This window comes from Polypterus senegalus, chromosome 6, assembly GCF_016835505.1.
Source record: "Polypterus senegalus isolate Bchr_013 chromosome 6, ASM1683550v1, whole genome shotgun sequence".
NCBI lineage: Eukaryota > Metazoa > Chordata > Cladistia > Polypteriformes > Polypteridae > Polypterus > Polypterus senegalus.
The window spans coordinates 177,197,247-177,213,439 of NC_053159.1; the positions used below are offsets into that span (position 1 = coordinate 177,197,247).

Consider the following 16,193-nt stretch of genomic DNA (forward strand, 5'->3'; position numbering starts at 1 on the left):
GTTATTGGCCATGGATAAAGGTGTCAGCTAAATGATAAGTAATAATAATAATAATTATAATACATTTTAATTATGTATAGGGTGGTCCAGACCTAATTTTGCAAATTTCATTACGCTATAACTTAAGTTTATTACAGAGAAAATCACCCGAAAAATCCCAGACCATCGAGAAGTGTGCGAACTGGCGACATGAAGAATTGTCTTCGCGCCGATCTGGAATCGTCCCCGCATAAATCAAAGTCATCCAGACGATCTGAATCTGCATAATTAGATCTGGACCACCCTGTAATGCCATTACTACCCAAGGGAAAATGTACTTGTTCCAGCAGCAACGCAGACATAATTCTAAATGATAAAAACAAAGTGCAGACTGCGGCGTCTCTATGCTGAAAGGACCGGGGGAAGGGAGCGTGTCCAGAATGTTACCTCCCCTGGAGCGCTAGGTGGCATCTCTCATAGGTTACAATGGTGCCTCGGACTCCCGCAGTGCACCATGGGAGTGGGAATTTGGTGCAGCCCTTTTGTGGGTCCTGCCAGAGGGTGCTGAAGCTGCTGCTGATCCCAAAATTGCAGTACTTCCGCCAAACTCGGAAGTGCTGCCAGAAGATGGTCAACGAGCACCTGGAGCACTTTCAAGTGCCTTATAAAAGGAGGCAGCACCTGCTACTCCGGGAACCAGAGTTGTATGGAAGAGGATGAAGATTGCCAGGAGGAGTGAAGGCGACACAGAAAGAAATAAGAAAATAAAAAGGTTTTGGGCTGAACTGTGTTTGCCACACTTGCGACTGTGCTGTACTGGTGGTAAACGGGGGAAGGCATTTCCCAAGGGAAAAACAAAGAAAAAATAAAAGCGTGTGCTTGTATTTGTGTCCTGCATCTGTCTGTGTCGGGATATGAGGGTTCGGTGGTCCTCAAGACCAACACAAAGTCCACAAATATCCACACAGTACACTCAGACTATGCTGAGTGTGTCGTGGCCATAAACATACAGTATATGCATTGTGTCTGTTAAAAATGGCTGTGGTGAGGAAAGTCAAAAGGGAGAGAACATCATACTGTCTCATGTTAGAGCCCCTGTAACACATCTCAGCACGTCATGGTGGATTAGATCAGTAGCTAAAGGTGCAGTGTTGGGCATGTTTATTCATAATAGTTTTACCATTGTTCTATTTTGGCTTTACTGACCACTTAATTGAAATGTTTGGCATCTCTGGAGCTATTTATTGTTACTTCCTTAGCAGAGCTCAGTATGAAGCAGTACAGTAGACACTACTCACACACGTTAAAGGCGTCTTCCCACAACAAAGAGCATACTCTGGTGTTTTTGTGCAACAGGTCTGTTTTGTTTACTCGCCCCATTTACTGGTGGCCATGGGATTGTATTGTTATGTGCAGCAAGTCAAGTGTCAAATCATCATCAGTTTAACAATTAGTTTTAGGGTTTACTCAGGTTATCCAGTTATATAAATGAAAATGTATTTAACACATTCTTTGTTTTATTATTTTACTAGCAGAATACCCGCGCTTCGCAGCGTAGAAGTAGTGTGTTAAAAAAGTTATGAAAAAGAAAAGGACAAATTTTAAAAATAACGTAACATGATTGTTAATGTAATTGTTTTTGTCATTGATATGAGTGTTGTTCTCCTATCTATCTATCTATCTATCTATATATATATATATATATATATATATATATATATATATATATATATATATATATACACATACATACACGTGTACATATATATTTTGTGAATATATAAAGTCGGCAGCAGAATATTTAAAGTCAAAACTTGAATATATAAAGTCATTGCTGGAATATATAAAGTCAAAACTTTATATATGACTTTATATAATCAAGTTTTGACTTTGAGGAATTATATATATATATATATATATATATATATATATATATATATATATCTATACATACATATATATATATATAGTACCTTGGTATACATCCTTAATCCGTTCAAGACCCTTGGACTTATACCAAACAGGACTTATACCAAACAAATTTTTCCCATAAGAAATAAAGGGTAAATGATTAATCCGTTCCCATGAAAAAAAAAATCCCATTGTTATTGGCATATTATACATTGATGGGGTTGTATAAAATAATTTAAACAGTTCTTAATACTAAAATACATAAATACAAAAGCAATTAGATGAAATAAATGCAAATTTAACCTCACTTTACTTTTTAATAATGTCTTTTTCACAATCATAGATATTGTCGTTCTCTCTCATACGATATGCAGCAGCAATGCCCCATATACGCCTGCCACCTTCATACTTTTCGACAATCATATCAAATTTACGCGAAAAAACACAAAATCACGTGAAAATTCACAGAGAGTCATAGCGCAGGTTGTTCACTGAATGCTAGCGACTGGCGTACTGACGCTCATGGGCAGTTTTGGCTTTGTCTCGAGAGAGGTAAACAAGGGTAGCGTGCGGCGTTCTAGCACGCAAGTCGTATTCCAAACAAAGATCGTATACCAAGCAAAATGTTTTGTGCCCAAATAGGAAGTATACCAAGTTGGACTTACTCCAAAGCGGACGTATGCAGAGGTACCATTAGATATATATATATATAAAATCCTAAGTCTAAAAGTGCAACAATTTTATGTGACGTATTTGTGTCACTTTTTTGTCACGCTTTAAATCGGATCTATTTTAAAACCTACATATATATGTTCGGTATCATTCTTTTCAGAATTTATAATTTCTAACTTTAATGTGATGTTGTTAGATTTTCAGATTCTTATTCCATTAAGAATTTGTTATTTCGCGGTGGCAGAAAAGCTCTGAGCCATCGAGGTATGGACTCTGCAAGACCTCTGAAGGTGTTCAGTGGTAAGGCCTTAGCAGCAGATCCTTTAAGTCCTGTCACTTCCAAGAGGGGTCTTCCATGGATCTGACTTGTTTATCCAGCAGACCCCACAGATGCTCGATCAGATTGACATCTGAGGAATTTGGAGGCCAATTCAACACTTTGAACTCTTTGTCATGTTCTTCAAACCATTCCTGGACAATTTCTGCAGTGTGACAGGGCGCATTATCCTGCAGAAAGAGGCCACTGGCATCAGGGAATACCATTGCCATGAAGGGGTGGATATAATCTGCAACAATCTTTAGGTAGGTGGTACGTGTCAAAGTAGCATCCACATGAATGCCAGGATCCAAAGGGGTTTCCATTGCGCAGAACAGCACATTGCCTTAGCCAGCTTGCCTTCTTCTCATATTGCAACCTGCTGCCATCCACAATTAAACGAAACACACACAGCTGACCGTCCACATGATCTAAAAGAAAACTGGACTCATCACACAAGGCCATCTTCTTCCATTGCTCTATGGTTCGGTCCCGACACTCGTGCCCATTGCAGGAGCCTTTGGTGGTAGATGGGAGTCAGACTGGGTACTTTGACTGGTCTGCAGCTACACAACCCCACACCCAGAAGGCTGCAATGCACTGTGTGCTCTCACACCTTTCTCTCATGGCCAGCATTAAGTTTTTTCAGCGGTTTGTGCAACAGTGGCTAACTGGAGCGCCAGCCTTTGCTCCTCACGTACATCAGTGAGCCTTGGGTGCCCATGACCCAGTTGCCGGTTCACTGGTTATTCTTCCTTGGACCACTTTTGATAGGTACTAACAACTGCATACCAGGAACACTCCACAAGACCTGCCGTTGTGGACATGCTCTGACCCTGTCGTCTAGATGTCACAATGCGGCCCTTGTCAAAGCCGCTCAGATTCTTTACCTTCCCCATTTTTCTTGCTTTCAAATCCTTCAAGAACTGAGTATTCACTTGCTGCTTAAAGTAGCCATCCCCAAACAGGTGCCACAGTAATGAGAAAATCAATGTTACTCACTTCACTCGTCCATGATTTGAATGTTGTGACTGATCGGTGTATGTTGAAATTAATCATAAAATACTGTGAACCCACTCAAACTTGCGAATACGTTTATTCTGTCGTTTCTTTCTCAAGCGTGTACGTTGCCTGTTAATTAGCTTGGCATTATACAGAACAACGATCTAAAGGCTGTACAAAAAGGAACTTTTTTTTTTTTTAATGTTAACTTACGAGAAATTCGGAGTTTTCCGTTCGCCATCCATTACGCGACTAAACAGCTTTGCATGTGACAGAACGTCAAAAGGCGAGCGCACCACCAGCCTTGGAGTGCGCACGCGCACTGGCGGATCACATGACGCCGGCACTGTTCAACATGGCCTGCCACCCCACAGTCAGATGTCTGATCGGCAGAGGTAAGCGTGCTGCACGCTTCTTTAGCAAACATACATAAAATGCAAAAGGTGACCCGGCGCATTGTACTTTTTGATTGCCGTTTAAATGCAGTGGGTGCCCAGTCCTCCTTTGCAGTTGCTGTCAGGCGTTGCAAAGCAAAATAACTTTATTTATACTTTTTCAAACTTAAGTATGGGTGAAGCGAGGAATGTCGCTTTTGTAGGGATACTTAAACGCTTAGACTTAGACGATGGAGCAGTTTAATGATTTGTTAGAACAACAAAGGAAAAGGGCAGCGTGAAGTGTTAAAATATGAAATTAACGGCTCTACTAATTGCGTGTTGTATGAAGCCGCAGTTCCAGTTCAGAGTCGGGAGCTCTCCTTTATCATTTGGGGGGCAGACTGCCTGTGATGGATGAAGTCGCCTGTAGATAATCGATGACCGGTAAGCAGGCTTAAAAAAAAAAACAAAAAAAAACTGTAGGACTATTTTTATCCCTTCATCATTCATTCATCCGTTATCCAACCCGCTATATCCGAACTACAGGGTCACGGAGGTCTGTTGGAGCCAATCCCAGCCAACACAGGGCGCAAGGCAGGTAACAAACCCTGGGCAGGGCACCACACACACACACACTAGGGACAATTCAGGATCGTCAATGCACCTAACCTGCAAGACTTTGGACCGTGGGAAGAAACCCACGCAGACACGGGGAGAACCCGGTAAGCGAACCCAGGTCTCCTGACTACGAGGCAGCAGCGCCGCCACCGTGCCACCCTATCCCTTCATCAGCTTATTCTAAAAGTTTTTCTTTGGTGTTTGTGTTCAGTTTATGCATGAAATGAACGAGAAGTTCAGTTAAGCAGCTGCCAAGTGTACAATGTGCAAAATGAAGGAAGGCGAGAACCCTTTAGAGCAGGGGGTCTTAAAGTGTGTAATTTGAATATTCGGGATAAAAAATCCGTACCAACCTGGGACCCAAGAAGAAGCTAATTATTATTAAAATGACAAGCATAGCCGTAAATAGACATTGCCCATATAATACAAGCAGTTGACGTTTTTGTTTCAAGCATTTCTCTCATGAATCTTGCTAAAAGGGAAAAACAAAGCAATTGTACTGTTAATAAAACAATAATTATCTCTGTAAAGACTGAATAGATTCCTGAGGTTTATTAGTGTAAATGCTTAGTGCGTGCTTTAGTAAAGCTGACAGAAATAAACTGTTGGGATGCACGAGGATGTGGTGGTTTTTGAAAGGACAGAATGAATGGTCATTTCACTTAAGTCACTTGGCTTATGGAGCCGGATAAGGAATACATTAGTCCAGCAAAAAAAAAAAATGCAGTTTATTTACCTTGTCTAAGTAACATTTTCTGAAAATGTAGCTTAACCTTTAATACATAAATAATCCAATCTAATTGGCATTTTTCAAATGCACTCCACAATTAATATACTGTATCTTTCTAATGTGAAAAAGGCGCTATATAGGCGCCCGACCCGGCACAGATTCACACTGAGGCACGTGTGGAAATAATACGTTTTTTTTATTTTTCTCTTCAGCCGTGGGGCACGTCTTCCCCGTGTCCCACAAGCCCAACACAGTCCCAAAATGCCAAAAGTAACAACAGCAATCCTTCCTCTGCCAGCACCAGCACCAGCACCAGCACCACCACTCCTCTCATGCAACCTTATCCTCTTCCTCCTGATTCTAGATTCATGAGTGGTGGTGGCTGGCCCCTTTTATAGCCCACCTAGAAGTGCTCCAGGTGCTTGATCACCTGTGGCTAATTGCACCTCTGGGTGGTGCTGTTGAGGTGTCCATACGAGCTCCGGGATCCATGCAGCACCCCCTGGTGGCCACCCCAGATCCCTCCTGGGTTGTGGAGAACTTCATCTCCCATTGGGCCCTGAGGAAAACTGAGGCACCCATGTCTCCCAGGGAGTCTGCCACCAAGTGTCCCGGGGGAGGTACTGAGGAGCCCACGGCTGCTCCCCCGGAACATCTGTAGCAGGGCCGACCCGGCCACCCATCACACTAAATAAGTTTTCAAATACTACGTCAGAGGAGACATAGTGGAGAGAATTCCTTAGCACACACATCTTCCTGGACCTCATATGGTCTGTTAGTACAGCTTCTCCTGTGAAGAAGGCGCAGAAGTGGCGCTACATTTTAAGGATTCTGAGGAAGGCTAGCATGTCCAAGTAGCTGTCGGCGTCCTGTCGCTGCTCTGTGGGAAGCACACTCGCCTGTGGCATCCTGGTATGATAGGCTGGCTCCTCCGTGGTTGACAAGAGAGTCCTCAAATCAGCACAAAAAATGACCAACATCTAGTTACCTTTACTAAATAACGTATACAGAACTCAATATTTATGAAGGGCTAAAAAAAAACAAACAAAAATTAGGAACCCATCTCACTCAGGCCACCACCTTATTAGTGATGGGAAGTTCAGATCATTTTACTGACTCGGATCTTTGAGTCTCGTTCAGCAAAATGAACGAATCATTTTTCGAGTCATTTCGTTCAATTCTCTTTCCGGCTCAGACTGCATAGGTTAAGCTTATGGGGCTGTCACGTGATGAACGAACGACTCAAACCCGAAGACTCGAGAGATGAACTAATCAATTTTGTTTCCGGCTCAGACTGCATAGGTTAAGCTTATGGGGCTGTCACGTGATGAACGAACGACTCGAAAAACCCGAAGACTCGAAACAGGTGAATCAATTCCAATACAGAAACTATAGGAAGTTGTGCAAATGCGCATGCGCGACTGAACGAATCACTCCCACGAGACGACTCGTTCTTCCCGAGTCACATTAAAGATTCGTTCAAGAACGACCCATCACTACACCTTATCGCTCTGCTGCCTTCTGGAAGACGTTCTAGTTCGATTTACACGCACACTTCCAGACACTGAAAAGCTTCTACCCGAGCGCCATTAGAGAACTACATTTTGTTAAAAAACTCTTTACTGCATCCAAGTGCTTTTGATCTCATGTCTTTCACTGCCACCCATGGCATTAATGGGACAAAAGTGCAACGTCTCGGAGACTCATTGCTTTACTGTGAAATGGAACTACTGTACTCCACTATTTATTTTTTCCGCCTTCAATTTTATTTTGGTTTTATTGCTTTATATTAATGCATGTGTGTAGTTTAAAATGCAGCATATGTTGAAAGTTCTATTTTTTGCTTTGTGCCCTCGTCACCATAACCTATTGTCTATGTGAAACGAGTGAAAGCTTTTGAATCGTCAAAAATTTCGATATCCGGTTTTCGACGGATCTTGATGTTTTAGAGTTCCCTGATACATTTCAGGACATTTTGTTCATTAGATTCACCATTACTTTGAAAATGTTGTCAAGGCGATGGACAGACACGTCGATGTGCTTCAGGAATTAAGAAAATTGAAGCCAAAACTAAGCAAGGTGTTTTTGTTGGCCGTGAAATTCATGAACTGATGCTTGACGAGGAGCTCAAAAGGAAACTGAAGCCAACTGAATCAGCAGCATGGGAAGCTTTTGTGCAGGTTGTCCAGAATTTACTTGGCAGTCACAGAGCAGAGAGTTATGCTGAGCTTGTGGAGAACCTGCTGGCATCGTCTTCTGGTTTGTTTTCGGAATAAACACATCAGAACAGTTTTGGTGGGACAGAGTTCAAACTCCTGGGACATCATGTATAATGGCGTGTGTAGAACTCACACTATAACATGACGTAAGCAGAAAACCCAAAATGTGCTCACGCACAGAAAAATCCAGATGCAGGAATCTGTGCGTTCGCCCACTTCCACGTTCTTCCGCTACATAAATTCTGGTCAGCGTGAAAAGTAACGCTCGTGCACGCGCCTGCTGTCCCGCCCCAACTCCTTCCAGAATTATGCCTCTTTGAATACGCAAATCAATATAAATAGCCATTAAGCTCAGCGTTCAGTGAAAAGGCAATGGCAAAAGCACAGCGGGAATAGAAGAATTTCAGCAAATACCAAGTGGAGGCAAAGGAAAAACGTACTATTTGTTGGTTTAAACAGTGGTATGAACAACAAAAGGAAGCTGATCGATTGGCATAGCATGTCGGAGGAACTTGAAAGCTCAAGTTCACAAAGTCGCACAGAGCCCTAAATAAAAAAGAAGTCACCATGAAAAGGCGAGTCGTAGCCCACCGTCTGAGTTTCATATGAAAGCTTATTAGGGTACAGAGAAAAGAAAAATAGGCACACAGTGGGGAAAAAAGCACGAAATGTCCACTTTAATCACGTAGTTTTTGTCATTAAAGTAGAACATCATAAACTTCATCTTAAAATCGTTTAACTTACTAGTTTCTCAAATCACATCATAATTAAAGTATAGCACGTTAAATGTTTTTTGTATTTGATCTCCTATGTGCCTATGTGTGTGAATCACTACTTGCTTCTTAAACCGGCTCTCTTCCTCCGACTGGACACAGAGTCCATTACATTTGTGATATTACAGCTCTCTGAATAACTAAAATACTGAGATGTATACGTGATATCATTTTCACGATGATAGGAGTTAAAGCACGTTATTAAACATGTGAACACTGTGGCGCAGTGATTGTTCGCGACCTTCAATGAAATAATTTATTGCAGCAGTACTCCGGGCGGCTCTAGGCTCGTGGCGGCCCTGGGCAGAGGAAGAATCGGTGGCTCCTTCGCCCGCCAATGTCAATATGATATCTTGTGCACGGCGGATGGCCACGTCCGTTGCAGACGCTGCATAGCCGCCTCGTGCTCATGACACAAGTGTTTAAACTTTTGTCGAAATTTGCCGCCGCATTTTTAGCCGTGTCGTTATTTTCTCATTCTGTTTTATGCTCAATATATATTGGCTTGGCGGCCCTGTGCAGTTGCACAGTTTGCACATGCCTAAGGCCGCCCCTGCAGTACTGTCTCTTTCAGACGTACTAACCTCCAATTCCTGAAGTCGTAAGAGTGCTCAATAGTCCACAGTAAGATTTCAGATATTATAACTTAACAGTGTGTATAAGTAAATAACACTTATAAATACATATTGTATGCACTGTTTCTCTGTATGTTTAATACACCAAGAGAGGTCATAAAAACTGGGGGGTACCACAGGTGACTTAGTATAAGTGATGGTGACAACTGCATGCCAATCATGGCCCCCACAAGGGGGGGCTGACAGAGCTCTAGCTAGGCTGGGCCCGACGCGGGATGATTAGATATTATACACAAACAAAACGTATGAACAGAAAGCAAGAATTGATCCTACAGCGTTGAGTGTCAACTTCAACACAAAATATTTTGAAAACTAAAAACAATATCAAAAAAGTTTCAGATAGAAAGATTTCTACATACATTTTTCTACAGCTTTCTCGCTTTGACATTTTACGAATCCAAATAAAACGTAGACCTCTCCACTGGTTGAAAATTTTGATATTAATTGCTGATTTGCTGTCATATAGTTTTATATATTCTTAATTTATAAATATTATAAATAATAAACTTAAATGATACATGGTTTTAAACACAATTAAATAAGAAGTGCTACACAAAAAAAATTCAACATTTACGTCACTTACTTCTGCAGATATAAAGAGTTAAAGTTAAAATTTCAATTTTTTTTAAAAATTGCCGCCATTTTCAAAAAGACGTAATTTCCGGCTTTTTTCGAGAAAATTGAGGCCTGCGACAACCGCCATTATTTTAGTCGGAAAATTTCCTATAGGAAACCCTACATTAGAAAGGTATATAAAAAATGCCGGAGTACATGAAAAACTAAGCGTCGTAGAACCGTAGGGATCTTCAACTAAATCGTATACCTACGTTTAAAACTAAAAACGCAAACAATTCTATTTATATTCACAATTAGTTTGTAAGAAGCCTGTGCTAATTCTTTTAAAGGCAAAACAAGAAACAAGTAATATTATTTAATTTGTATGAGTAGTCGACTACTGCAGATAAATAAATTATAATTTATAAAAAATAATAGAATTTGCTTAGCTGCACAGATCCATTGAGGATTTATCATCCGCGATTTGAAGACAAGATTTGAAGCAGCAGATGCCATATGTGAATTCTTCTCACCCATTTTGAATTTTCAGAACTTGGACAATGGTCAACTCACCGCAAGAGCTGCCAAACGTGTACATGCATATGCAGAAGATCAGTCAGGTGACTTACTGCATGAAATCTTTCACTTCAAAAGTATTTACAAGACAGTTTTTGGTGTTTGAAAAAAGCCCAATTAGAATCTTGAACACAATTTACGACAAAAAACGTCAAGGCATATTTGCCAATATCTGTCTCGCTATTAAATTGTTTTGTACAGGCCCAGTTACTGTTTCTTCAGTAGAAAGATCATTTAGCAGATTGGCAAATTCATTAAAAACATGGAAAAGAAGTACAACTAGTCAAAAACGACTTAATCATCTAGCAGTTCTGTGTATCGAAAATGATTGAGCTAAACGTGTTGATTTTAGTGAGGTCATTGAAAATTTTGCGTCAAAGAAAGCTAGAAAACTGATTTTGCAATAATTTTTGATACTATTGTAAGTTTTTCATTAGGATCTTTACTTTATATATATATATTCAATAAATGTGCATAATAGTTCTTATGTTTTCGCATCATTATCCTTGCTTATTTTATTTTAAACTAGCAAAATACCCGCGCTTCGCAGCGGAGAAGAAGTGTGTTAAAGAAGTTATGAAAAAGAAAAGGAAACATTTTAAAAATAACGTAACATTCGCTTTCTATTCGTTTGCATAAGCACAGTCCTTCACCAGCAATTATTTAATGTTAGCTCAGACCCGGCACTTAAAAGTTTCTCTCGCACTTTTGCTGAGTTTGTGCCAAACACTATTCTAACCCTGACCATCTCATCTTCGTTTGCGTAAGCACAGTCCTTCACCAGCAAGTTTAACTCCATTACAAAGTGATCCAAAGTCTCATTTATACCTTGTGTCTTCTCATTAAACTTGTATCTTGCAAATATCGTATTCGTCGTAGGCATGTCTATAAACTTAATTTAAACGTACGGTTTACACCGTGTGCTTTGTTTCCGCAGTGGCTGCACTTATTAATATGCTTGTATGCTTCACTCGCTTCATATTCTTTTGCTGCCTTCTCAATTGTGTAATGCGTTTTTTGTTCAGCGCTCTTTGGAGCTCTTGCTTGTTCTCTATGTACTGCGTTCACAGTTAGTTCACGTGAGCCGCTCTCTTGTGTGATGTTGCGATGTCCACGGCTTTATTTAATGTTAGCTAAGACCCGGCACTTGAAAGTTTCTCGCTACAGCAATTTTAACTCCGTTACAAAGTGATCAAAAGTCTCGTTTATACCCTGCGTCTTCTCATTAAATATCGTAAATATCGCGAATATCGTATTCGTCGTAGGCATGACAAACGCCAGCGGCAGCGTGTCTGTAAACTTAATTTAAACTTACGGTTTACACCGTGCTTTGTTTCCGCAGTAGCTGCACTTATGAATATGCCTGTATGCGTCACTCGCTTCATATTCTTTTGCTGCCTTCTCAATTGTGTAATTCACAGTTAGTTCATGTGAGCCGCTCGGAGTACTCAGCTGTGCTTGTGCTGTCTTGTGTAATCTTGCGATGTCCATGGTTTTATTTAATGTTAGCTAAGACCCGGCACTTAAGTTTCTCTCTCACTTTTGCTGAGTTTGTGCCAAACACGTGTCTATCCCTGACCATCTCATCTTCGTTTGCATAAGCACAGTCCTTCACCCGCGAATATTTAGTGGTAGCGCGTCTATTGGATTGCTGCTGACGGGTGGCCTTATATGGGCAGGCACTCAATTACGTGGGTGTTGTGACGAAGAGGGACGCAACACCGCCTCATACGGCGACCGAGCTGCAGGCTATGACCGTATATATGGTCGAAAGTAGGCTCCAGTTATACGTAGAATTTCGAAATGAAACCTGCCTCTTTTGTAAGTAAGCTGTAAGGAATGAGCCTGCCAAATTTCAGCCTTCTACCTACACGAGAAGTTGGAGAATTAGTGATCAGTCAGTCAGTCAGTCAGTCAGTGAGGGCTTTGCCTTTTATTAGTATAGATCCTATTGGGTATCACATTTTCCTTAACCCTAGGTGAAGTGCCCGCCAGAGATCCTGGCTTAGGGGCCCACGTTAGAATCATCACTTGTCTAATACAGTCCCCACAGTGAAGCATGGCGGTGGCAGCATCGTGCTGTGGGGTTGTTTTTCAGCTGCAGGGACAGGACGACTGGTTGCAATCGAGGGAAAGATGAATGCGGCCAAGTACAGGGATATCCTGGACAAAAACCTTCTCCAGAGTGCTAAGGACCTCAGACTGGGCCGAAGGTTTACCTTCCAACAAGACAATGACCCTAAGCACACAGCTAAAATAACGAAAGAGTGGCTTCACAACAACTCTGTGACTGTTCTTGAATGGCCCAGCCAGAGCCCTGACTTAAACCCAATTGAGCATCTCTGGAGAGACCTTAAAATGGCTGTCCACAAATGTTTACCATCCAACCTGACAGAACTGGAGAGGATCTGCAAGGAGGAATGGCAGAGGATCCCCAAATCCAGGTGTGAAAAACTTGTTGCATCTTTCCCAAGAAGACTCATGGCTGTATTAGCTCAAAAGGCTGCTTCTACTAAATACTGAGGAAAGGGTCTGAATACTTAGGACCATGTGATATTTCAGTTTTTCTTTTTTAATAAATCTGCAACAATTTCAAAAATTCTTTTTTTGTCTGTCAATATGGGGTGCTGTGTGTACATTAATGAGGGAAAAAATGTATTTAAATTATTTTAGCAAATGGCTGCAATATAACAAAGAGTGAAAAATTGAAGGGGGTCTGAATACTTTCTGTACCCACTCTATCTATCTATCTATCTATCTATCTATCTATCTATCTATCTATCTATCTATGTCTAGTATATAGTGCCTTTCACATCTATCTATCTATCTATCTATCTATCTATCTATCTATCTATCTATCTATCTATCTATCTATCTATCTATCTATCTATCTATCTATCTACAGTGGTAGATATTTGCCCCCTTCCTGATTTCTTATTCTTTTGCATGTTTGTCACACAAAATGTTTCTGAACATCAAACACATTTAACCATTAGTCAAATATAACACAAGTAAACACAAAATGCAGTTTTTAAATGATGGTTTTTGTTATTTAGGGAGAAAAAAAAATCCACACCTACATGGCCCTGTGTGAAAAAGTAATTGCCCCCTAAACCTAATAACTGGTTGGGCCACCCTTAGCAGCAATAACTGCAATCAAGCGTTTGTGATAACTTGCAATGAGTCGTTTGCAGCGCTCTGGAGGAATTTTGGCCCACTCATCTTTGCAGAATTGTTGTAATTCAGTTTTATTTGAGGGTTTTCTAGCATGAAGCGCCTTTTTAAGGTCATGCCATAGCATCTCAATTGGATTCAGGTCAGGACTTTGACTAGGCCACTCCAAAGTCTTCATTTTGTTTTTCTTCAGCCATTCAGAGGTGGATTTGCTGGTGTGTTTTGGGTCATTGTCCTGTTGCAGCACCCAAGATCGCTTCAGCTTGAGTTGACGAACAGATGGCCGGACATTCTCCTTCAGGATTTTTTGGTAGACAGTAGAATTCATGGTTCCATCTATCACAGCAAGCCTTCCAGGTCCTGAAGCAGCAAAACAACCCCAGACCATCACACTACCACCACCATATTTTACTGTTGGTATGATGTTCTTTTTCTGAAATGCTGTGTTCCTTTTACGCCAGATGTAACGGGACATTTGACTTCCAAAAAGTTCAACTTTTGTCTCATCAGTCCACAAGGTATTTTCCCAAAAGTCTTGGCAATCATTGAGATGTTTCTTAGCAAAATTGAGACGAGTCCTAATGTTCTTTTTGCTTAACAGTGGTTTGTGTCTTGGAAATCTGCCATGCAGGCCGTTTTTGCCCAGTCTCTTTCTTATGGTGGAGTCGTGAACACTGACCTTAATTGAGGCAAGTGAGGCCTGCAGTTCTTTAGACGTTGTCCTGGGGTCTTTTGTGACCTCTCAGATGAGTCGTCTCTGCGCTCTTGGGGTAATTTTGGTCGGCCGGCCACTCCTGGGAAGGTTCACCACTGTTCCATGTTTTTGCCATTTGTGGATAACGGCTCTCACTGTGGTTCGCTGGAGTCCCAAAGCTTTAGAAATGGCTTTATAACCTTTACCAGACTGATAGATCTCAATTACTTCTGTTCTCATTTGTTCCTGAATTTCTTTGGATCTTGGCATGATGTCTAGCTTTTGAGGTGCTTTTGGTCTACTTCTCTGTGTCAGGCAGCTCCTATTTAAGTGATTTCTTGATTGAAACAGGTGTGGCAGTAATCAGGCCTGGGGGTGGCTACGGAAATTGAACTCAGGTGTGATACACCACAGTTAGGTTATTTTTTAACAAGGGGGCAATTACTTTTTCACAAAGGGCCATGTAGGTTTGAATTTTTTTTCTCCCTAAATAATAAAAACCATCATTTAAAAACTGCATTTTGTGTTTACTTGTGTTATATTTGACTAATGGTTAAATGTGTTTGATGATCAGAAACATTTTGTGTGACAAACAAGCAAAAGAATAAGAAATCAGGAAGGGGGCAAATAGTTTTTCACTCCACTCTATCTATCTATCTATCTATCTATCTATCTATCTATCTATCTATATATGTCTAGTATATAGTGCCTTTCACATCTATCTATCTATCTATCTATCTATCTATCTATCTATCTATCTATCTATATTATATAGTGCCTTTCACATCCATCTATCTATCTATCTATCTATCTATTTATCTATGTCTAGTATATAGTGCCTTTCACATCTATCTATCTATCTATCTATCTATCTATCTATCTATCTATCTATCTATCTATCTATCTATCTATCTATCTATCTATCTATCTATCTATACTTTTTCACTATTTGTGCATTTTTTAAATTGATTATTGTTAACTGCCCGAGGAGACCTGCAAATGCAAGTATAAATTTCAGTTCAGTTTTATCGTCTGTTTTTACAGAGCGATCGTGACGGTGAGTATAGCTGTCACACTTAGTACTTTTTTTGTGTAAAGTTGATGCCTACTGCTACATTTTATTTATGGTATTTGTGTGCATTTTACACACAATTTAAAACCTGACTAATGATTGATGCAAGTGCTAGGTGTTCGTTCCACGATTTATTAAAGTTGAACTTATTTAAAGGATTAATAGCAGTTTGGTTGAAGGAGTATTTGATCCTTGGAATCTTGAACCAGTGACACAAGAATTTTGCGCACATCTTCCTTTCTTTATGAAGCTGACCAGCCTGAAATGTCTTTCTATGGTGTTACTTTTCTCTCTTTTCTCTTCTTTTCATGAGCACTTGGACCAAGTGGAGCTCACAGTGGCATGTGGGTGCCATTGAATGTGACCCCCATTTCTTAATTGGCATACATGACCTAACGTTTAGATTCACTTTTTTTCCACTCTTTTGGGTTGCGTTGCAGTTGGAGCCGATCCTGGTGCCAGGCAGGAATCGGCCTTTTATGGGATGCCAGCTCATGACAGGATGCACCCCCCACACACAGTGTCAGATAATCACCAGTTAATCTGTCAGGTACATCTTGGAGATGTGGAATGAAAACTTGCATAGTCACAGAGAGGACTTGGGATTTAAACCCAGGACATGAATCTGTGAGGTTGCACCATCGTACTCTGAATGTTTTTTTTTTGTTGAATTAGTGAAGCGTCTTTCGGCAGGGTCTTTCTGTCTCTTTTATGCTGTTATCCGTCAGTAGTTTAACTGCAGAGTTGCGTTCAATAATGGCACCACCGGAACAGGGAAGCGCTTTTAATTTCAGTTTTGGTTTTCAGTTACACCTGTTGGCATAATTGTGTAACCCCTACTGTTACCCGATGGCGCCTCCAAATTATTCCGTTTACAGGAGACAAGGTGG

The 16,193-nt window shown here is 40.7% G+C and overlaps 1 protein-coding gene across 2 annotated transcripts in view; it reads left to right on the plus strand.

The window, feature by feature from the left end:
* Window positions 1–4,177: 4,177 nt before the first annotated feature.
* metap1d (methionyl aminopeptidase type 1D (mitochondrial)) overlaps window positions 4,178–16,193 on the plus strand; it is a 212,462-nt gene continuing 200,446 nt past the window's right edge. The window contains exon 1 of one of the 2 annotated variants that reach the window (XM_039757626.1): window positions 4,178–4,275. In XM_039757626.1, coding sequence (XP_039613560.1) covers window positions 4,215–4,275 — 61 coding nt within the window. In that variant the 5' untranslated portion in view covers window positions 4,178–4,214. The remainder of the gene's footprint in view (window positions 4,276–16,193) is intronic. The other variant, XM_039757625.1, reaches the window with a different exon arrangement.